Consider the following 22614-nt stretch of genomic DNA (forward strand, 5'->3'; position numbering starts at 1 on the left):
GCTAGCCTCCATTTATGGAGCTAGCCAATGAAGCAGAGAGGCGTGTTCAAGTCACCCATACTAGAAACTACAGATTTCTCTGGAGGAGGAGCCCCCCAGCGAAACCTAAAAAAGGCTAGGAGAAAGGCAGAAAGTTTAGAGATGACCCTGCAAAAAGGGCCAATTCAAACGAGGTGGGGGGTGTTAATGGATCCTCCTCTATCAATCCCAGGGGCGGCTCCTACGTTGGAGCGAAGGAGCATTGTCCCACTGAAACCCCACCCCACCCCCACCGTGAAATTTATTACCATTTTATTTTTCTTCCCTGTCCTGAACAGTGTCAGGACGAGGGTGGCCGCCGCTGAGTGACAGCAGCATGTCACTCAGTAGGGAGGAGGGTGGGCATGTATGACACTATTTACAGTGTGCATGTCTTTTTGGCCGGCCATCTTAAGATGGCTAGCCACACATGCATACTTTAAACCGCTCTAACCCAGCTGTCTTAAGACAGTTGAGTTAAAGCAAGCCATAGCCTCAACAACGCTGTGGGGCACCAAGTGAGTTTGCTACCTCCTATCAGGGCGCTGCTCTCATGCTGCATGAGAGCAGCGCGCTGATTGGTCAAGGTAGTTTCTGTTGCCAGTTCCGAGGGAGAGAAGAGGACCAGAGGAGGACGTCTTGTTTAGGTGCGTTAAGTTACTATTTATTTTATTTTGCTCGCGCCTACGTGCCCCCCTACTTCCGGAGATGCCAGCCACCACTGGTCAATCCCTCGCAGGACATATCCAGGATACAACATATTATTTCTGCTCCCTAGGGCAAAAAAAGACGTCTGGTTGAGTTGCAGTTGAGATTGGTCACCAAGCAATGGCAAAGCCAATAGCTCTCACCTAGTGGTTGCTAATGTGGACTTACTGGCTTTACCTATCCTTTTTGACAATGATCTGCAGTCTCAGCAAAAACAAAATCCACATAATTTACCAGTCCAAGGTAGTGGGTTTCAAAGAAAAATAGAATGCATATGCATATGCACAAGTGCTTTTTCAAAAACGAGCAGCATAGATAGTCGTTCTGGGCCCTCCGGCAAAAAAAAGAGAGAAAATATCAATAAATAAACAGAGGAGCTGGGTACGGTGGGATATCAACAGCGGGCTGGGTGGAGGTGCAGGTAAAAAATTAATGCTGTAAACCGAGGCAGCCGACAAGGGTGGAGGCAGAGTAAAAAATTAATGCTGTAAACCGAGGCAGCCGACAAGGGTGGAGGCAGAGTAAAAAATTAATGCTGTAAACCGAGGCAGCCGAGAAGGGTGGAGGCAGAGTAAAAAATTAATGCTGTAAACCGAGGCAGCCGACAAGGGTGGAGGCAGGGGCTTTGGGGAGAAGTGCAGTCTCACAGAGGAGCAGCGGGAAGTGGAAGAGCAACAAGAAACTTGGGTAGGGGTTCAAAGAAAAATAGGAAGGGGAGGAATGGGGGGGCAATGGATGAGCCAGTGCTGTAGAAACACCGCAAGTGTAGGATTGACAAGCATTTGAGGGGGAAGCAGCACACGAGGAGAGAGGGGAAGGAAACATGTGCACTCCCTTGTAGTTAAGAAATAAAAAGAAAGTAGTTTCCTGAAGGTAAGCAGTGAAAGGATTCAAACCCTCTGGTCAAAAGGTTGGATAAGAAGCTAGGAACATGAGAGGGAGGAAAGAAATGGAATAAGAAGCCAGCAATGAGAGTGAAAGTGAAGCTGTGGTAAACAGTGGGCTTGGTATCGGGGGAGGAACTAGAGCCAAGTTTCAGGGGGGGCCCTACTAAATATTTCAGGGGGAGGGGGCTGTAGAGAGCCTCCCGGGCTCTCCCCTACTTTGTTTCACATGCATGCATCCACACACCCCTTGGGGGTCTCGACCCGAGGGGATAAATAAACGGCCGGAGACCGCTTATGGTCTTCCAGCCATCACCTAACTAGGAGTGCGTGGTACCTTATTTGCAGAGCGCTGCTGCGGCCTTCTTGAACGAGGACCCGCTGTGCTACATTGACGACGAGGCCGTTCGCGCTTCATGCGTGCCTGCCTCCAGGTCACCGATCGGCAGAGTCCCACCGGAGCCCACCCGAGGCACTGCCACTGCTGCCGACGACGCCTCCGCCACAGTCTTCCTGCGTTGCTGGGGACGGTCTGGGCCTGCGTCCACGCTCTGCTGCAGTCACTACTGTCATTCCAGTTGGTCTTCCTCCATGTGGAGGTCAGCATAACATACAAAGGAAAAGACCCAATGATAATGCTGTTGCGGCACTGAATAGCGGAGAACCAAGATATACCGCTTGACGCTAGTGTTCGCATATGAGGGTTTTTTACTAACATTACCCCATGCACGTTATCATAGACCCTGGGAACACAGAACAAATGGTTCATTCCCCCCCCTACTTGATTTTTATCTCACGCCACCCAGAGTCCACGTTGGCTCAGCAATCATCGATGGATTCATCTCAGTCTAAAGCTTTCGTGAAGATGGTCTTGCAAGGAGCGTGCCTCACCGCCATGACCCTGGAAGAAATCAGCTGTGCCATCACCGAAGATGAAACACTGTCTAGAGTAAAGAGGGCGCTGGTGGATAATGGCTGGATGCGTTTTATGGACAGAGCCCGAGCTCTCAGGGCGGAACTGAGCCATTCTCGCCAACCTATTTGGCAAGTGCGTCATGAACTCAGCATGGGAGAACCGGGCGTCATTCTGCGAGGACATGTGATCCCGGAAAGGCTGCAGATTCATATACTCCAGCTGGGGCGTGTTTGGCTCCAGGGAATGGCCAAGACAAAGGCCCGGTTGAGTAGCAAGGCCTGGTTTCCTGCAATGGATTCTATGGTGGAGGAAAAGGTGAGGCAGTGCCATGCCTGCACTATCACGGGAGGAGATCCGGCACCGGTGATCACTGAAGAACCCTGCACCACCAAGTGGACCAAAGTCAGTCTAGATTTAGGAAGTTTCCTGGATGGGCGCACCATGTTGGTGATGGTTGACTCGTTCTCAAAGTTCCCCATAGTCCAGGTAGTGGCATCAACGGCATTTACGCATTTCCAAAGAGTCTTGAACAAGACATTTGCACTCATGGGACTACCTGAAGTGGTTCGGACGGACAATCAGCCACCATTCCAAGGTAGGTAATTTCAAGAATACCTGGACCAGAAGGCAATCCGTCACTGCAAGATCACCCCGCTGTGGCCTCAAGCCAATGGGGAGGTGGAGCGCCTAATGCGGACACTCAATCGAGCCCCACGCATCGCAGTGGATCAAGGTGAAGATGCGGAAGTCTCCCTAGATCAGTTCCTAGACGCCTACCGTCAGATGCCCCACAGCACGACTAAGTGTGCTCCTTCGCATCTGCTCTTCAAGAGACCACCTCGTGAAAGCATCCCAACAGATACCTCGTGGGTGCCCCTGGGACGGGTTAACTATGCTGTCCAAGCATGAAGAGCCATGACCAAGCAAAAGGCGAGCGAAACCCATTGAGCCAAAGAGTCCCAGCTTGAGAGTAGGAGATCGAGTAGTGGTCAAGGACAGGCACCCCGGTTGGAAGTTCAGGACATCATATGAGCCGGAAGAGTTGACTGTGGTAAACGTCCAAGGAACCATGGTCACTGCCCAACGTGGCCAGCAGTTGGTCATGAGGAATGTGTCTCATTTCAAGAGGATTGACCGTCAAAGTTTGGGCCAAGAAGAGACCGAAGATCCGGAAGACACTCCAAGTCTTACCCCGCCTGGCTCGCCCACTTTGCTGAGTCCATCACTGGAAAACTTGCAAAGAGACTGGGAGGAGGTTAGCGCCGGAACCGATTGGCGCAATCAAGATGTAACGACTGAGTCAACACATCTTGTCAGCTGGCGCAGGGGTTAGTTCCCGCTCCCGTGGCCAGAGCTATGGTCTCCGGCCGAACCCTGCGCCGAGCCAAAGACTGAAGGACTTTGTGTGTACTTCCCCCTGAGCATGAAGTGCCCAAGTCTTCTTCACTAAAAAAGGAGGGATGTAGAGAGCCACCCAAGCTCTCCCCTACTTTGTTTCACACTACATGCATCTACACACCCCTCGGGCCGGCCCGATCCGAGGGGATAAATAAACGACTGGAGACCACTCGTGGTCTTCCAGCCAACACCTGTCTAAGAGTGTGTGGTACCTTATTTGCAGAGCGCTACTGCGGCCTTCCTGCGCGAAGCCCCGCCGCGCTACAGGGGCTAATTCTTCCAGCAGTAGACAGGATGGAGATGAAGAGGTCTTTTTAAGAAGTTCTCGGGTGCGGCTGCGAAGAGCTCAAACTGTCTGTCTGTGTGCCCGGGAAGCTGTCTCAGCCCGGGCTGACTCACACGACAGGGGGAGCTGAAGCCCTATGGGTGTTGCTCTCCTGCTTGGTATTATCCACAAGAGGTCTTTTGACAATGTAGACGAGACCTAAAAAGACGCCAGCATTCCTGCTTTTTTATCATAATTCTGGAAAAATCGTTTTCACTTAAAAAAAAATCTTATTTGTTTCCACTTTCATTTAATGAAAAAAAAGGCTTTGCTTAGTGTTCTATTTCGCTTAAGACTTTGAATGCAGTAGTATGTAATTTGTATACACACATGAATGCATTTCAGTATTCTGTGCAAACTCTGTCTCCGTCTGATGCTCGTTATCTCACAGGGCACTGGCGATGACTACTCTGAGATCACATATGATCAGAGCACGGACCAAAGTTTTGGAGGAATGGGGCTAGGAACAGAGTCTCCACAGCCCTCACACTCGTGTGCAGGGCTGGAGTATGTTCTGCAAAATGTTTTTGGGGGGATTAATGAGAAAAATAGGACAACTGAACATAGTCGAAGGCAGTGTGTATTCGGTTATGTTCTTAGGGTGGCTGAGTGCAGGAGCAATCCACCGTTCTGGTCCTGTGTCCAAACCCAAGGTCTTGGAGAGGGCATATTCCTGGCCCTCTAACCCGCTCTTGAGGATGGCCCAAGGCTGTGTACAGTCGGGTAACTCCATACAGGGACTGGGCGGATGGCCTGGCCAAAGGCCAGACGCTGGTTTCGACCTTTGCTTCAAACAGCTGAAGGCCATACACAATGGGCTATACCTTCACAGAGGCTAGATTTAAAGCCTGGCCTGGGCTCAGTACCCACTGCGTACAGGGAAAGGCTGTTACGTGTTGTATGTCGATACGGTGGTTTGTGCACACACTAAACATCGCCCATGGTTCCTGTTCATATGCAGTTATCAATATAATTAAAGTCATCACTAATGTCATGGCAGCATATGGCGAGGCATGATTTATAGTTTATGCTGCCTTCAGTAACTGGGGAATTTCAGTTGTTTTAGGTTTTGCATACCAACTGTAAATTCACTCTTACGTTTTGTATGGGGATGTGTGAGGGTTTTAATAACACATTTTACTATGATTAAACCTCACACTTAATTACAAGTAATAGTTTGTTTGTTTGTTTTTTTGCGTTTAAATGTTACTGCAATCAGCCTCATCCCATCCAAAGGAGTAGGGCACAGCCTTTGACACCCGAGGGGCAGGACCTTGCTTAATGCCAGATTCTACACTTTTGTTGTTATTACCCAATGCAGCAGTACCTAGCCTTCGACTGTGTGCAACGGGCTCTAGGAATAGGCCCTGTTCCACAGTTAGCTGTATATGTCTACTGTGACACCAGGGAGAAGTCTTTGCCCAATGGACTGTCCTGATGCCCACACTGTTTGTCCCCCAATGCTCACTTTGGTTGTGAGCAGTTTGACTGTTGATTTTCTTTCAATTCATAGACCAAAAATGATAAATATTATTGCTGTTCTTCCCCGACAGATCCGTTGCAAAATATAAACTCAACGAATATGCAACTCTCGGATGATCTGCAAATTGTGCGCAATGCCCTTTCAATTGTCTTTGTCATTAGTTTTAATTCCTTGCATCTCTGATTTTATGGAAGGTATGTTGATGTGAAACTTGTGTATTCCTATACCTATATATCTAGCATAAACTTTGCAAAGTGGAAAACCTCAAATGCCTCAATTTTCCTCCTTCTCACTCCAGCTTCCACATGCCATAGTGAACTGTGTTGAATGCTTCACTTCAAGACTTCTTCTGGAGCAAATCTTGAATCAGTTGCATGGCCATTGTCCGATACCAGAAAATGAGTACTCCGCTTACGAGCGCTGTGACACCATGAATGACTTTGTCCGGTTTTTTAAGCAAGTAATAAACCAGAATATACAGGACGAAACAGTGTACATTGTAAGTATTCCATTTTATTCATGCCAATTTCACTGGGCTTATTTTTTTATTCCCCCTCCTCCCATTTCTTATGTCTAGTGATCTTACGAGAGGTGAAAAAAAATGAACTGTTGCCAAACAAGGTTTTTCCCCAATGATTATCAGTATTAGCTATTTTGCTCACCTATTTGTGAATTGGCTAGGCTATGTTTTTGTTAAATAATACAGCTGTGGCTAATTCAGCGAATTTATAACATGCATTGTGGGTTTTGTTTTTAGGATTTGTTTGGCTGTGTCCTTGTTGGCTTCTGGAAGAATGAGCATCAATCAATTATGGTTTATATAGCGTGCCTACTCACTGGTGAGGGTATCCAGGTGTGGTGGGGGGGGGGGGGGTTGTTGCTGATCCATCTGAGCACTGGGGTTCAGTTGAAGAGCCAGGTCTTGAGATCGTTCCTGAATTGGGTCAGCAACGGGGCTTACCTGGGGTGGGGAGGCAAGGTATTCCAGGTCTTGGTGACTAGATGGGGAAAGGATCTTCCTCCCAGTCCTGGTCTTGCGGATCCATGGGACGGTGGCCAGCGCCAGTTGTGCGGAGCGGAAGTGTCAGGTGGGTACGTGGAATGTGATGCGGTGGCTCAGGTATGCTGGTCCATAATTGTGAAGGACTTTGTAGGCGTGTCAGGAGCTTGAACGTGACTCTTTTGTTGAATGGGAGCCAGTGGAGTTCTCGCAGGTATTCGGTGATGTTGTGGTGGGGTATGTTGAGGACCAGTCTGACTGCGGCGTTTTGAAAGTTCTGTAGTTTTCTGAAGAGTTTCTGGGTGATGCTGGTGTAGAGTGCATTGCCGTAGTAGAGTCTGCTGCTGATTAGCGCGTGAGTGACAGTCTTTCTGGATTTGGTGGGGATCCATCTGAAGGTCTTTTGAAGCAGTCAAAGCGTTTGGAAGCAAAATGAGAAGACAGCGTTGATCTAGCGGTTCATTGTGAGCGAGGGCTCCAGTATGATGCTAATGTTTTGTGCATGGTCTGTGGGGGGTGTTCCTAGTTCAGCTAGTCACCAGGAGTTGTCCCAAGTAGAGGGGTTGGGTCCCAGGATGAGTACTTCGGTCTTGTCCGAGTTGAGTTTGAGGCACTTGTCTTTCATCCAGGTGGCGACAGCCTTCATCCCATCATGGAAGTTGTCTCTGGCAGCTGTGGGTTCATTGGTGTGGGAGAGGATCAGCTGGGTGTCATCGGCGTAGGAGACTATGTTGAGTCCTGGTTCCTGGCGATGGCTGCAAGAGGGGTCATGTAGACCTTGAAGAGGGTTGGGCTCATGGATGAGCCCTGGGGCACTCCTCAGATCTCTGTTTTCTGAGAGGAAAGGTGGTAGTCTGACTTACTGTGTTCAACCGGTGAAGAAGGAGCAGATCCAGTCCAGGGCGTTGTCACAAATGCCTGCATTGTGGAGTCTCATGCTTCGGGTGCGGTGGGAGACAGTGTTAAAGGTGGCTGTGAGGTTCAGGAGGATCAGGGCTGCTGTTTTGCTCCAGTCGTGGAGGGAGTGGCTATCATCTGGGACGACAAGGAGGGAGGCTCAGTGCTGTGGTTGCTTCATAAGCTGCATTGGGAGATGTCCAGGCCATGGTTGGCTTTGATGAATTCAGAGTTGTGCGTTGATGACCTTCTCAATGTCTTTGGCTGGGAATCAATCATGGACATTTTGTATAGCGCGCTACTCACCCGGAAGGGTCTCAAGGCGCTGGGAGATGGGTCTGAAGTTCTTGAGATCTGTTGAGCCGGCGGAGAGCTTCGTCAGCAGGGGGTTGATCTCTGCATCAAATAAACATGACATTTGTATTTTTTAATTTTGTATTGGCAGCCAATTCTAGTCTTTATTGCCACACTATTCAACTCCACAGAAATTCATTCCACACCACGTTAAAAAAATGTATTCCACCCCACAATACAGTTCCACTACACCCAACATATATTTAATTTACAATACATAATTCAACATCCTACCAAAAAATTTATCAGCACACCACATAATTGAACTCCTCTGCCTAACACAACACAAAATACCATTTATCATAATTACACTCTATTGCACACAATCCCACTCCATATTCTTCCAAAACACATAATTACAATCCACAAAATACTACAGCACACCATGCCACATATTTAGACTACACAAATCTACTCTACACCACACTATTCAATGCTACAACTAACCATTCTGATCAAACCCACATAATTCCACTACAAAACACATACATCCACTCAAATCCATAACATATAGGTAACAAAGACATTTAAATTTACAACGCCAATAGTTCTATCTCTTACTTTTTTTTTCTTTTCTTTTTTAACACCCAAACACACACATATGAAGCTTAGCTCCTACCTTTTTCTTCTTTTTCATCCCCAAACAGATGAAGCTATCCACAAAGTTCCACAACATGCAGTTTAACTACACACATTTTCAAACCAGTCCACATAATTTGACGTTAAACTGCATCAAACAACTCAACGACACAATTACACAACACACCACATACATCTAATCCATAACACATAGTTACACTTTGGACCACAAAATTCAACAGCGCACCATATAAATAAACTCCACTACATACCACTCCACAAAAAAAGATACCCTTCTGTCCCAAAGGCGCTGGGATACTCAGGGATTCCGGTACTATCCCTGGACTGATAGTAGGTTTAGGGCCGGGAGTGAGGGAAACCAGTGATAGTGCGTCTCGAGCCTTACTGAAGTTCCGTGAGCTAAGGGTAGAGTGCACGTGAGGGGAGGGAAGGTGAAGCTGTACAAGGGCTTTACACGTTTATACTCTAGGTTGGCTTTTCCGCCGCACCCAACCTGCCATACGACCCCGTACCTCGTGGAGCCACGCTCCTCCCGTGGGACCGTGGCGGGGCGCAGAGTGGAAACGTTGGCCTCCTGGCTTCGCGGTCCCGATCTTTTCTTCCTCCTCGGGGTCCTTCTGGTCACTCCTTTCTCGTTCTCCGTCCTTTTCTCCGAGCTCCTCCAGGAAACGCAGTCCGTCCTCTTACTCCCAGTTCCGGCTTTTGACGTTCCGACGCTGCCGAGGGGCGGGGACTCTTCCTCGTGGTTAAAGGGGCAGTGTGTTTTGGAATCGGCCGGCCAGCTTGTTTCCTGGTCTTCGGTCCACGGGCATTCTGGTAGCTGTGGGGAAAAGCGGCAAGGTGAGAGGGGGGTGGCGGACCACCAGTCCGTAGGGGTGTTCATGTCCTGTCCGCTCACCCTGTCGCATACCTCCCCCCCCTGGCTTCTCCCGTTCGGGGAGAGGAAAACTCGGGAAAGGAAGTCCGCATTCCCGTTGTCTTTCCCTTTTCGATGGTGCACCGAGAAGGAGTAGGGCTGTAAAGATAGGAACCATCTTAACACTCAGGGATTTTGACTGCTATTCTGATGTATCCATTTCAGGGGGGCATGGTCCGTATGAAGGATGAATGGTTTTCCCTCCAGGTAGTACCTAAATTTCTCTATTGCCCATTTGATGGCCAGGGCCTCCCTCTCGATGGTGGAATATCTACACTCCCTGGGAAAGAGCTTTCTGCTCACATACAACACTGGGTGTTCTATCCCTTCTTCATCAACCTGGGACAGCACGGCGCCTAATCCCACATTAGAGGCGTCAGTGGCTAGTATAAATGGCTTGGTATAGTCCGGGGATACCAGGACTGGGGCTGTGGTCATTGTACTTTTTAGGAGGTGAAAAGCATTCAGGGACTCTTGGGAGGGTTGCGTAAATTCACGTAGTTTTGTGTCCTTTTTTAGAAGGTCAGTTAGGGGTGCAGCTACCTTGGCAAAGCATGGTATAAACCGGCGGTAGTAACCTACCAGTCCTAGGAAGGCCCTTAGATCTCTTTTGTTAGCAGGAAAGGGAACTTTATTTATCGCTCTCACTTTCTCGCTTTGAGGAGCTATGGCGCCCTCCCCTAGTACGTAACCCAGGTAGTTCACGCTGTTGAATGCTGCTCTGGACTTTTTGGCGTTGATGTGTAACCGGCCCTTCGTAGAGCGGAGAGTATGACTTGCAGATGACGCAGATGTTCATCCCAATCCTGGCTGTAAATGACGATATCGTCCAGGTATGCCGAGCTGAACGAGACATAAGGTCGTAACACCTGGTTCATCAGGCGCTGAAAAGTCACCGGGGCGCCATGGAGTCCAAAGGGGAGGACCGTGAATTCATATAGACCGTCGTCCGTAATGAAGGCTGTCTTCTTCCTGTCTTCCTCACGAAGAGGCACCTGCCAATACCCCTTCATGAGATCTATGGTGGTAATGTACCGGGCGTCGCCTATTTTTTCGATCAATTCGTCCACCCGAGGGATAGGGTAGGTATCGAAGTGTGACACAGCATTCAAGGCCCTGAAGTCCATACAGAACCGTTTGGTACCGTCTGGTTTGGGTATCATGACGATTGGGGAAGACCAGTGGCTCTGGGAGGGCTGGATCACTCCCAACTGAAGCATCTCTTGGACTTCCCTTCTCACTATGGCTCTTCTGGCTGCTGGTATCCGGTAGGGCCATTGTTTTACCACTTTACCCGGAAGGGTTTTGATGCGGTGTTCAACTAGACTCGTTCTCCCGAGTAGGTCTGAAAACACGTTGGAGAAGGGCTCCAGGACACGGGCCAACTCATCCTTCTCCCGTGATGTCAAGTCCTGGTTTATCACCAACTGATCCAAAGTTGAGGTGCTGATGGATGTGGAGAGTGTAACCAAATGACCGGCCAGCGGTAAGGGCCCTAACCATTCTCTCAACATATTTATATGGTATGTTTGAGTTTTCATGGATGACAGGCGTAACCTGTAGGTTGTCTGACCGATGGCTTCAAGAACCTCGAAGGGACCTTGCCATTCATTTTTGGTTTTGTTGCTTATGGATGGCAGCAACACCAGAGCCCACTTCCCCACGTCGATCCTTCTCAGCCTCTTTCCCTTGTCATATGTCTTTTTGTTTCTCACTTGTTGTTGCTCCAGAGTGGAATGGGCTAGTTCTCGTAGCTTCCCCAATTTGGCTCTTAACTGGGTGGTATACTCTAGCATGCTCTTCTGTTCTTGTGATTCTTCGTTCTCCCACATGTCCTTCGTCATCTCTAGGAGTGACCTGGGAAGCCTTCCATATAGTAGTTTGAAGGACGAACACCCCAGACTACTCTGTTTCTGGGCCCTTATGACATACAGGGCGAGGGGTAGAAGCCGGTCCCAGGTGGTCCCTTCCGCACTCAGCATCTTCTTTAGGGTTGACTTGAGGGTCTGGTTGTACCTTTCAACAAGGCCATCTGTCTGCGGGTGGTACACCGAGGTCTTCAGATGCTTGATGTCTAGAGAGGTACATACTTCCTTCATCAGCTTGGAGGTGAAGGGGGTCCCTTGATCGGTGAGCACCTCTTTGGGGAACCCCACGCGGGAAAACAATTCCACGAACTTCTCGGCTATAGCAGAGGTTGTGGTGGTCCGTAACGGAAAGGCCTCCACAAACCGGGTGGCGTAGTCGACGATCACGAGGGCATACAGGTGTCCTCGCCCTGTCTTCGGCAGGGGTCCGATTATGTCCATTCCGACCCTTTCGAAGGGGGCTCCTATGATGGGCATCCTTTGTAGAGGCGCAGCACTAGGTCGATGGGTGTTTCTTCTTTGGCACACCTCCCATTTGGCACAAATCTTGCACATCCCGATATATCCCGGGCCAAAAGAATTGACGAACGATACTCTCAGTGGTTTTTTCTTTGCCTGCATGTCCTGCGGTCAAATGGGTATGAGCAAAGAAGAGTACTTGCTCCCGGAATGAGCGGGGCACGAGCAATTGTAGTTCTCCATCCTACCGGCCTTGGCGGTATAGCAATTCGTTCTTCACCATAAATCGGGGGTACGTCTGGGGGTTGGTCCCATCTGAGGCATGGGCACTTTCCCATGCATGGAACAGGGTCCTGTCCTCTCCCTGAGCAAAGCGAAAACTTCTATCAATTACCCAAGGTTCTGGGGACAGGTATGTAGATAGGGCCCCTCCCCGTACATGTTTGGACAGGGTCTCCCTAGTGAGGGATAAGAATTCGGGGTTGTCCGTCCCCAGAATCATGTCCTCTGGCAGAGAATCCACCACCCCCACCCTGACCATACAGGGATCTCTATCGGGTAGGACTATTGTAATGGAGGCCACAGGGTAGGGTTTCACATCCCCGTGTACACAGCGGATGTATACGGGAGTCTGAGGGGTGATCTGGTCAGGAGAGACAAAGCGCGCCTGAATCACCGATTGTCGGCACCCTGAATCCAGTCAGGCCCTTACCCTAAAACCATTCATCCTCCTACTCACATAGAACGTGCTGCCCATTTCCGCGGAGTACATCACTGTTTTCGGAAGATACCCGACCTCCATAGGCTCCTCCTGGGTTTTTCTTCGGGTGCACATTCTCGCTATGTGGCCCCACTCCCCACACTCGAAGCACTGTGGACCTCTTGTCATGGGGGACATCATTCCAGTCGGTCTAAGTAATCTGGGAATCTCGTTTCCTGTTTTGGGTTTCTTTTCCACTTTTTGGGGAGGTATGGTTTTGTGTGCCTTTTCAGGTTCCCAATGGCTGGTCTTGGGCTGAACCCTAGCATAGTGAGACGCCATTTCTATGGCTTGTTCAACATTAAGCCCGGCGTGTTGGCGCAACCAGCGTTGAGTGGCATACGGCAGCGCTTCCATAAACTGCTCCAAGTACACTTTATTCAGTATCTCTTCCTTGCTGCATAGATCTGGTCGTAGCCATTTATGTGCGGCCATCCTTAGTCTGAAGAATAGGGTCTTTGGGTTTTCGCCTTGCACCCCTCTTTCCTTCCGGAAACGTACGCGGTAGGCTTCTTGGTCTAGACCAAGATGGTCTAGGATTACCCCCTTTGATGATCCCATACGTCGTGGTTCCCAGAGGGTTAGCGGCTTGATAGGCCGATTGGGCTTCTCCGGTAAGGAGCAGAGCTAGGAAGAAGGGCCACTTCTCTTCGGGCCACCCCATTGCACGGCGGCTCTTTCAAAATTCAGGAGAAATGCGTCCGGATCCTCACCGTGCACATACTTTTTGCAGGACCAGTCCCGAAGGATGGGGTGTATGGAGACGCACTTCTCCGGGGATGACCTGCGTGGGAGGCGGCACATTCTTTAGGCTTTCGAGCTGGGCCGTGATGGTGGTTGTAAAAAGTTCTCTGTCTGCCTGAGCGGAGGTTAGTTGGCTCTCCACGGCCCACTCCAATTTTTCCTGGCCTTTGATAATGTGTTCAATCAAGGCCTCCATCTTTGTATTGCGGATGGATGATGGAGGAGATCCCACTTCTGACACCAGTTGTCCCAAAGGCGCTGGGATACTCTGGGATTCCGGTTCTATTCCTGGACTGATAGTAGGTTTAGGGGTAAAGAGAAACACTGGCGCCTTTAGTACGGGTTTAAGAGAGGGCTTTATTGGTATATAAGTCTTTCTGAGTAGAGGTCCGACTCGGTCCCTGAAATGAGACGCTGGATCCAAGGGAAAGGTAGCTTGCTCCAGCTTGGCTTTCTTCTTCCTTGGATGGCGACTGGTACCGGGGCTTCTGAGGGGGACGTCTCTCACCACAAGTCTCCTCCTCTCCGGTGCAGAAAAGAAAGGAAAAGGGGGTCGGGTAACGGTGATGACCACTAGTACTAAGTAGGGCCGGGAGTGAGGGAAACCAGTGATAGTGCGTCTCGAGCCTTACTGAAGTTCCGTGAGCTAACGGTAGAGTGCACGTGAGGGGAGGGAAGGTGAAGCTGTACAAGGGCTTTACACGTTAATACTCTAGGTTGGCTTTTCCGCCCCACCCAACCTGTCATACGACCCCGTACCTCTTGGAGCCACGCTCCTCCCGTAGGACCGTGGCGGGGCGCAGAGTGGAAACGTTGGCCTCCTGGCTTCGCGGTCCCGGTCTTTTCTTCCTCCTCGGGGTCCTTCTGGTCTCGCCTTTCTCGTTCTCCGTCCTCTTCTCCGAGCTCCTCCAGGGAAACGCCGTCCGTCCTCTTACTCCCAGTTCCGGCTTTTGACGTTCCGACGCTGCCGAGGGGCGGGGACTCTTCCTCGTGGTCCGGACTGTTAAAGGGGCCGTGTGTTTTGGAATCGGCCGGCCAGCTCGTTTCCTGGTCTTCGGTCCACGGGCATTCTGGTAGCTGTTGGGAAAAGCGGCAAGGTGAGTACCAGTCCGTAGGGGTGTTCATGTCCTGTCCGCTCACCCTGTCACACCTTCCACATAATTACACTCCGTAACACCCTATCCCGCTCCACATAATTCCAGTAAAGTCAATACCTCCTATTTACTAACCATATAATTCCACAGCACACCATTCCACAAAGTGCTTTAAATGGAAAAAAATAAGTGCAGGTACTCATCAAATTGATTTGGAGGAGTGGCTAGTGGGCGGGGCTATGGGAGGGGCAAGAGGTGGGACATGATACAATGACACAACTTCCATCTGTTGTATTTTTGCTATGTTTGGGTGTTAAACTGAAATGCAACCTATGCCCTGACAGTATTAACAAGTGTAAAATGACAAAATAATTAATACAATCAGCAAATGTTCTGCATTACACTGCATATGTTGCCTTTTGTTGCTGCATAATGTTATCAAACCTGCCACATAATTACAGTGGCCCCGATTATCATTTATTTACATTGGGCTCAAGTCAATACTCATATTCTCGTGTGCGCACACACTCACACAGGCCCAAGCACACTTGCACATACAAAACAGTCCGCACACTTTCTTTCAAAAAACTTTGTCGAGTATCCACATTCTCTCTTTATTACTCTTTCTTTACACCTAAACATGTGCACAAGTCGTTAAACACTCACAATCACTCACACAAAAGGCTCACGCAGGATAAAGGACACTTTCAACTCCTTACTTCCTGTGGCTTCTGTAAGTGTCGCTCTCAGTGGGTCGCCTGCATTCCAGGGTGTGCACCAATGCACTCCATAGTGTAAATGTGATTACAGAGCAGTGTCTGAATGGTGCGGACACTGCTCTGTCAAGCTCAGCGTGAAGGTGACATTTTCAACACCCACGCAACTGAGCTGCTGTTGAAGGGTTCAGCAGGGGCTCAGCACAGGGCTCCAGGGGCACTTTACCTGTCAGGCTCCACCCTGCCTCCGCAGAATTAGCAATAAACAGTACATCAGACATGAGTACCGGTACTCTCTTTGGCGGGGGTTGAAGTGCCGGTACTTGAAGGGATAGAACTAAGAAGTGCCAGTACTCCATGCCGGCCCATTTAAAGCACTGATTCCACATAATTCCACTACACAAATCCAGTCCATGTTACACAACAATTCCATGCCACACAATTAGACCACTAACTAATCCAATCCAACTCACACAATTCCACTGCACAGCACATACATACATTCCACAACACATTGGCAAAAAGCCATTGCCATGTACAATGCCAAAAGCTCCAACTCCAACAAATGCGAGACCTATTGCATTTTCAATGCTTGTTCTGTGTTGCTTAAAGTGGTTTTGTCCTTGTAGTTTGTCCTTTTATGGTTGGTAAGGTGTGAATCTGTTTGATCATGTTACAATACCAATTGTACTAGAGCTTTAAAACGAATCTTTTAATAAACTGCTTTTAAATTAGCTGTTTTTAATGTTTCTCTTGAAGGTCCTGGACAAAGCAGAGCATTTGAGGGACATGGAGGCAAACCTCCTTCCAGGGTTTCTTAGATTGCAAGAGCTGGTAAGTAAATTATTTTTGCTGTGGTTCAAAAACATTGCTGCTGCTGTAAAAATATAACCACATTTTGACGTCTTCTTTCCTCACTTGTGAAGATGCCTGCCATCTTGAACAATGATACTCCGGCTTAGTGCTGACGCTATTGCAATTTGAGCGAGTAACATTTTACTATACAGTGCTTGCATAGCACGTTACAGGCTGTACACTCTCTAGGCACTGTGATTCGTCTTGGCAGATTAACTCATTGAACGAGTTCACCACGACAGACTCGCAAAAACAAATAATTTCTTCTATCTCTGCCTTACTGTCACAGTAACGAGTGCTCATAATTTACATGGCGGTGCATGGGTGTGTGAGCTAACATTTTATATCCCGTATGTGATGTTATGTTGATACTGCCAAGTTGCCACGCCGTACCCTGTATATAGTCTTCCGTTAAAGGATTAGATTCATTTAAAGGATTAGATTCATTTATTTTCAAATAGTGGTACAATATGGATCAATAACTTCTTACAGTGCTGTGAACAATCGACAAGAGCTACATTTAAAACATCATGAATTTTTTGATATTCAGTTTGAGAATCAAAACTATATATGAAGTGCAGACACGCATTTTACTCAATTCATCACTTTTAATATATTACTGTGCTCTAAGTACAGTAAATCGAAAATCAATGAATACTTTAAAAATTGATTCAGAAGTCCCAAAGAAATGATTCTCGAAGTAAATATATTCTTTTTAACGTCTTAATTTTCACTTCGTAACATTTAGAAGTAGAGTTCATACTGTTGGTTTGTGCAGTAGTGGCATCACCAGGCTGGACTCTCAAAGAGGAGGCGAGATGCCAAGCATTCCCTGCTATGCAAAGCCCTAGTGCTTTAGGATAGGGTTGTTCTGTGTGATTTTTTTTTTTCAAAGTTTTTATTTATCACCTTTTACACTAAGTTAAAGCTGTTGATTTGTCTCGTTATACGATAACCATACTTATTACACAACTCCTATAGCTTGGGGCTCTAATTTCTGAATTCAAAAAAGAAATGTCATTTTATTCAGATAAGAATCTGAATGACATTTTCTTAGGGTCTAGAATTCTAAAACAAGATAGAAATGACCTCCACACACAGTCCAAAATTGTGTAAGTGTTGCGGTGCCAAGTATACAGACGTTGTACTGGAATCCCTACTTTAGCATTATCTGTGTGGTCCTTAGTTGATGGGTTTCCCCCGTTAAGGTTTTCAATGCAGAGGCTTTCTTGATTCTAAAAGAGTGGTTAAGCATTCCTGAAGAATGACACGGTGTATGCTTCTCTAAACTCCGTGTGGGGGATAAACACGTTCCCGGAGACACAGGCGTGTTTCTGGCAGGTGTAAATGCAACAGGCAAGCTAGTCTGTGTGAAGAACGAACTGGAGCAGTTGGTTTGCTTGTGCAGCCACATTGACTGCAGGCACTTACTGGCAGCCCATCATCCTTAAAAGAAAACAACCGAATTCTCTTTGCTGAATGCCGATTATAAGATCTTCATGCGCATTCTAGCAGGGAGATTGGTCAAAATCGCTCCACAGCTGATTAATGTAGACCAGATAGGATGTATTCCTAAAAGATATATCCAAGAACAAACTCAACAATTAATCGGCAATAAAGATCTGGCCACAGGTCGATATGAACCTTTGGCCGTAGTGTCATTCGATGCGGCCAAGGCTTTCAATAGAGTTTGTTGGATATATCTTTGGGAAGTGTTAAGGTTAATGGGCTTTGGGCCCATTTTTATTCAGACTTTGGTATATTGTTATCCGGGGGCCTCCGCTAGAATCCTATTAAAGGGGATTTTAACATCAAGCTTTAATATACTCAGAGGAACAAGACGGTGCTGCCCCCTTTCTCCCCTTCTATTCAACATTTATATAGAACCCCTGGCACAAGCAATTGGGGCATATGATCTGATTACACCTTTTAAATCTCATCAATATAGCAGCAAGGTCGCGCTATACGCAGATGATCTGCTGCTATATACCGATAATCCCGCTGTGACATTACCAAGGGTGGAAATCCTGCTAGAGGAATTTGGATGACTGTCATGTTATCTAGCCACTAAAACTGAGGTGATGCGCTGGGACATCGACAATTGGGTGGGGTAGAATAAGCCAAGAATTTAAATATATGGGTATAATAATCATTAAGGATATTGAGAAAATCCCACAGATCAACCTAAATAGGACTATAAAAAGTTGATAGTCTACTAGCCAGGTGGAAAAAAAAAACCTTTAACAATCTACGGCAGGGTCAACCTAGTTAAAATGGTTATTCTCCCTAAACTAACGTACCTTTTTCATGCCAATCCCCTTTGTTTTTTAGGTTTTGCCTGGCGAAAGCTGCGCTCTGCGCAGCTTTTTCGCGCAGGCGAAAACCTAATGACTATAGTAGGGGAGACAGGAACGGCCCCCGTCTTCCATTGGCTAGCTCCATAAATGGAGGCTAGCCATTGGAAGACGGGCCTGTCCGTCAATGCCGGACCAGATTCGGGGGCGTTCCCGAGAATTTTTGGCTTTTGGCGACGTCACGCTACGTCAGCCAAAAGCCCTCGGGAACGCCCCCGAATCTGTTCTAGCATTGACGGCACTCGGCGCCCCTTCCACGAGTCCTAGGCTGCAGCTCAGGCCACCTCTTCCTGCGTCCGCCGCCTCCGTCCGTCCCGCCGCAGCGGGGCCCTGCAGCAGCCTCGGCCACTAGCACTACCATGGCGGGCGCTCTGCCGGGCTCCCGTGAGCTGAGGGAGCCCACTCCTCGGGAAACTTCGCCGCCCGCCTGCCTGAGCTAGAGACGGGCCGCCGCGCTGCCCGCAGCGAACCGGAAGTGACTAGCCGGCCGGCCAATCCTAGCGCGGCCGGCCGGAAGTGCCCGCCCCCCGCAGCCCGGGGGAAGTAGGAAGACGGCGGCCCAGGAGAAGAAGTATGGCGGCCCACGCGGGACTCCCGTGGCCTGGAGGGAGCCCCGGGAGAAGCGGAGGACGTTGCCGGTCTCCCATGCTGAAGAGGGAGACCGGAGAAGTGCCCAAGAGATTGCCGCCGTCGCAAGGAGCCCCCGCCAGAGTGCCTGGTAAGTTAAATGGCCTACCGAGCGCAGCAGCACCACCACCAGAGGCTTGGGGCTCGGAGCCGCACCATGGTGGACCTGGGCGGCTGCCCCAGGAGACACCTCTGCGAGCCCCTGCCGCTCCCCGCCCTGCTGCTACTCTGCGCCCCGTAGACTCTGCGCTGCTCGGCAGCGGGCAGCGCTGGCACCATGTGAGTTTGGGGCTCGGAGCCGCACCATGGTGGACCTGGGCGGCTGCCCCAGGAGACACCTCTGCGAGCCCCTGCCGCCCCCCGCCCTGCTCTGCTGGGCCCTGCTGCTGCTCTGCGCCCCGGAGAGCTCCGCGCTGGCAGACTCCTCAGTTAAGACCCTCTCTGCTTCCCAGCCTGTCCTCTCCCAGCCTGTCCTCTCCCAGCCTGTCCTCTCCCAGCCTGTCCTCTCCCAGCCTGTCCTCTCCCAGCCTGCCCTCTCGCAGCCTGCCCTCTCGCAGCCTGCCCTCTCGCAGCCTGCCCTCTCGCAGCCTGCCCTCTCGCAGCCTGCCCTCTCGCAGCCTGCCCTCTCGCAGCCTGCCCTCTCGCAGCCTGCCCTCTCGCAGCCTGCCCTCTCGCAGCCTGCCCTCTCGCAGCCTGCCCTCTCGCAGCCTGCCCTCTCGCAGCCTGCCCTCTCGCAGCCTGCCCTCTCGCAGCCTGCCCTCTCGCAGCCTGCCCTCTCCCAGCCTGTCCCCTCCCTGTCCTCTTCCAGCCTGCCCTCTCCCAACCTGTCCCCTCCCTGCCCTTTCCCAGCCTGTCCACTTCCAGCCTGCCCTCTCCCAACCTGCCCTCTCCCAGCCTGTCCCCTCCCTGCCCTCTCCCAGCCTGTCCTCTCCCTGCCTGTTGTCGTGTCCCGCCGGCAGCAGGCAAGAGCGTGCACTGCGTCCCCGAAGTAACAGCCCTAAAGCAAGCAAGAAGTACGCCCCCCTCCCACCAATCCCTGTTAGGTAGTGGAAACTGTCCAAACTGGGGTGCAGACAGCCCCTCTCACCTTTCGGCCTGGTACCACTGCACCAGCCGCACTACTTCCCTACTGACCCTTTTGCCTGCTTGTGCTTGTTTTCTTGACCCTGTTGCCTGCTTGTGCCTCCGTGTGCCCCTGTTGCCTGCTTGTACCTCCGTGTGCCCCTGTTGCCTGCTTGTGCCTCCGTTTTCGTGCCCCTGTCGCCTGCTTGTGCCTCCGTGTGCCCCTGTCGCCTGCTTGTGCCTCCGTGTGCCCCTGTCGCCTGCTTGTGCCTCCGTGTGCCCCTGTCGCCTGCTTGTGCCTCCGTTTTCGTGCCCCTGTTGCCTGCGTGTGCCCCTGTTGCCTGCTTGTGCCTCTGTGTGCCCCTGTTGCCTGCTTGTGCCTTTGTGTGCCCCTGTCGCCTGCTTGTGCCTCTGTGTGCCCCTGTCGCCTGCTTGTGCCTCTGTGTGCCCCTGTCGCCTGCTTGTGCCTCTGTGTGCCCCTGTCGCCTGCTTGTGCCTCTGTGTGCCCCTGTCGCCTGCTTGTGCCTCTGTGTGCCCCTGTCGCCTGCTTGTGCCTCTGTGTGCCCCTGTCGCCTGCTTGTGCCTCTGTGTGCCCCTGTCGCCTGCTTGTGCCTCCGTGTGCCCCTGTCGCCTGCTTGTGCCTCCGTGTGCCCCTGTCGCCTGCTTGTGCCTCCGTTTTCGTGCCCGTCGCCTGCTTGTGCCTCCGTTTTCGTGCCCCTGTCGCCTGCTTGTGCCTCCGTTTTCGTGCCCCTGTTGCCTGCTTGTGCCTCCGTTTTCGTGCCCCTGTTGCCTGCTTGTGCCTCCGTTTCCGTGCCCCTGTTGCCTGCTTGTGCCTCCGTTTTCGTGCCCCTGTTGCCTGCGTGTGCCCCTGTTGCCTGCTTGTGCCTCTGTGTGCCCCTGTTGCCGGCTTGTGCCTCTGTGTGCCCCTGTTGCCTGCTTGTGCCTCTGTGTGCCCCTGTCGCCTGCTTGTGCCTCTGTGTGCCCCTGTCGCCTGCATGTGCCTCCGTGTGCCCCTGTTGCCTGCTTGTGCCTCTGTGTGCCCCTGTTGCCTGCTTGTGCCTCTGTGTGCCCCTGTTGCCTGCTTGTGCCTCTGTGTGCCCCTGTCGCCTGCTTGTGCCTCTGTGTGCCCCTGTCGCCTGCTTGTGCCTCCGTGTGCCCCTGTCGCCTGCTTGTGCCTCCGTGTGCCCCTGTCGCCTGCTTGTGCCTCCGTGTGCCCCTGTCGCCTGCTTGTGCCTCCGTGTGCCCCTGTCGCCTGCTTGTGCCTCCGTGTGCCCCTGTCGCCTGCTTGTGCCTCCGTGTGCCCCTGTCGCCTGCTTGTGCCTCCGTGTGCCCCTGTCGCCTGCTTGTGCCTCCGTGTGCCCCTGTCGCCTGCTTGTGCCTCCGTGTGCCCCTGTCGCCTGCTTGTGCCTCCGTTTTCGTGCCCCTGTCGCCTGCTTGTGCCTCCGTTTTCGTGCCCCTGTTGCCTGCTTGTGCCTCCGTTTTCGTGCCCCTGTTGCCTGCTTGTGCCTCCGTTTTCGTGCCCCTGTTGCCTGCTTGTGCCTCCGTTTCCGTGCCCCTGTTGCCTGCTTGTGCCTCCGTTTCCGTGCCCCTGTTGCCTGCTTGTGCCTCTGTGTGCCCCTGTTGCCTGCTTGTGCCTCCGTGTGCCCCTGTTGCCTTCTTGTGCCTCTGTGTGCCCCTGTTGCCTTCTTGTGCCTCCGTGTGCCCCTGTTGCCTGCTTGTGCCTCCGTGTGCTGTGTGGGTGTGTGTGGAAGGCTCTGTGTGGGTGTGTGGAGGGCGCTGTGTGGCTAAGTGTGTGGGGGGCTTTGTGAGGCTGTGTGTGTGTCTGTGTGTGTGGGGGGCTCTGTGTGGGTGTGTGTGGCGGGCTCTGTGTGGGTGTGTGTGGGGGGGGCTCTGTGTGGGTGTGTGTGGGGGGGCTCTGTGTGGGTGTGTGTGTGGGGGGGCTCTGTGTGTGTGTGTGTGGGGGGGCTCTGTGTGTGTGTGTGTGGGGGGGGGCTCTGTGTGTGCTTGTGTGTGTCATTTGCGAGAGATAAAGCTAGTGGCATTGTAAATGACAATGCCATTTATTTATGTTAAAAAAAAACATAAATAAAAATAATGTCAAGAGCAATGCCAATAGCTCTAACTTTAACAAAGGCAAAACCATTGCATTGTAAATGCTTGTTAAAACTGGGCATCGGTAAAATTCAGACTAAAATTATGAGTTTCATCTGGGCCTATAAAGGTGCCAGATTGGCTGGGAAAAAACGTAGGCGTAAGCTCATTAAAGGAGGGTTGGCCCTTCCGGATATTAAGTGGTATTGTATTGCCTTTCAATTAAAAAATATCTGATTGTTACTTACGCAACCAGACGAGTCATCTTGGGGTAGACATTTGGCTGAAATGACAAGGCTGGATGATGGAGATGGCTTCTTGTATACATTTAGGGCACCAAGGTACTTTAAAAAAGTGCGACTGAAAGTACTGGAGTCTGCCCTTAGCCTGTGGTACAAGATCAGAAGTAGATGGGGTATTACTCAGTTTGCCCCAATTTGGGAATCCCCTGGGACCCCGGAATGCCTTAATTGCAATTCCAATTA

General features: G+C 50.7%; 1 protein-coding gene and 1 pseudogene across 1 annotated transcript in view; one reads left to right on the forward strand and one right to left on the reverse strand.

Annotated features, from left to right (window-relative positions):
• ORC5 (origin recognition complex subunit 5) overlaps positions 1-22614 on the forward strand; it is a 333695-nt gene that overhangs the window by 86095 nt on the left and 224986 nt on the right. Inside the window, exons 3-4 of the mRNA XM_086967427.1 lie at positions 6031-6231; positions 15900-15974. Of these exons, the coding sequence (XP_086823553.1) occupies positions 6031-6231; positions 15900-15974 (276 nt within the window). The remainder of the gene's footprint in view (positions 1-6030; positions 6232-15899; positions 15975-22614) is intronic.
• On the reverse strand, positions 11832-13250 carry LOC147750733 (uncharacterized; annotated as a pseudogene).

Source organism: Lissotriton vulgaris, chromosome 1_1 (genome assembly GCF_964263255.1).
Source record: "Lissotriton vulgaris chromosome 1_1, aLisVul1.2, whole genome shotgun sequence".
Taxonomy (NCBI): Eukaryota; Metazoa; Chordata; class Amphibia; order Caudata; family Salamandridae; genus Lissotriton; species Lissotriton vulgaris.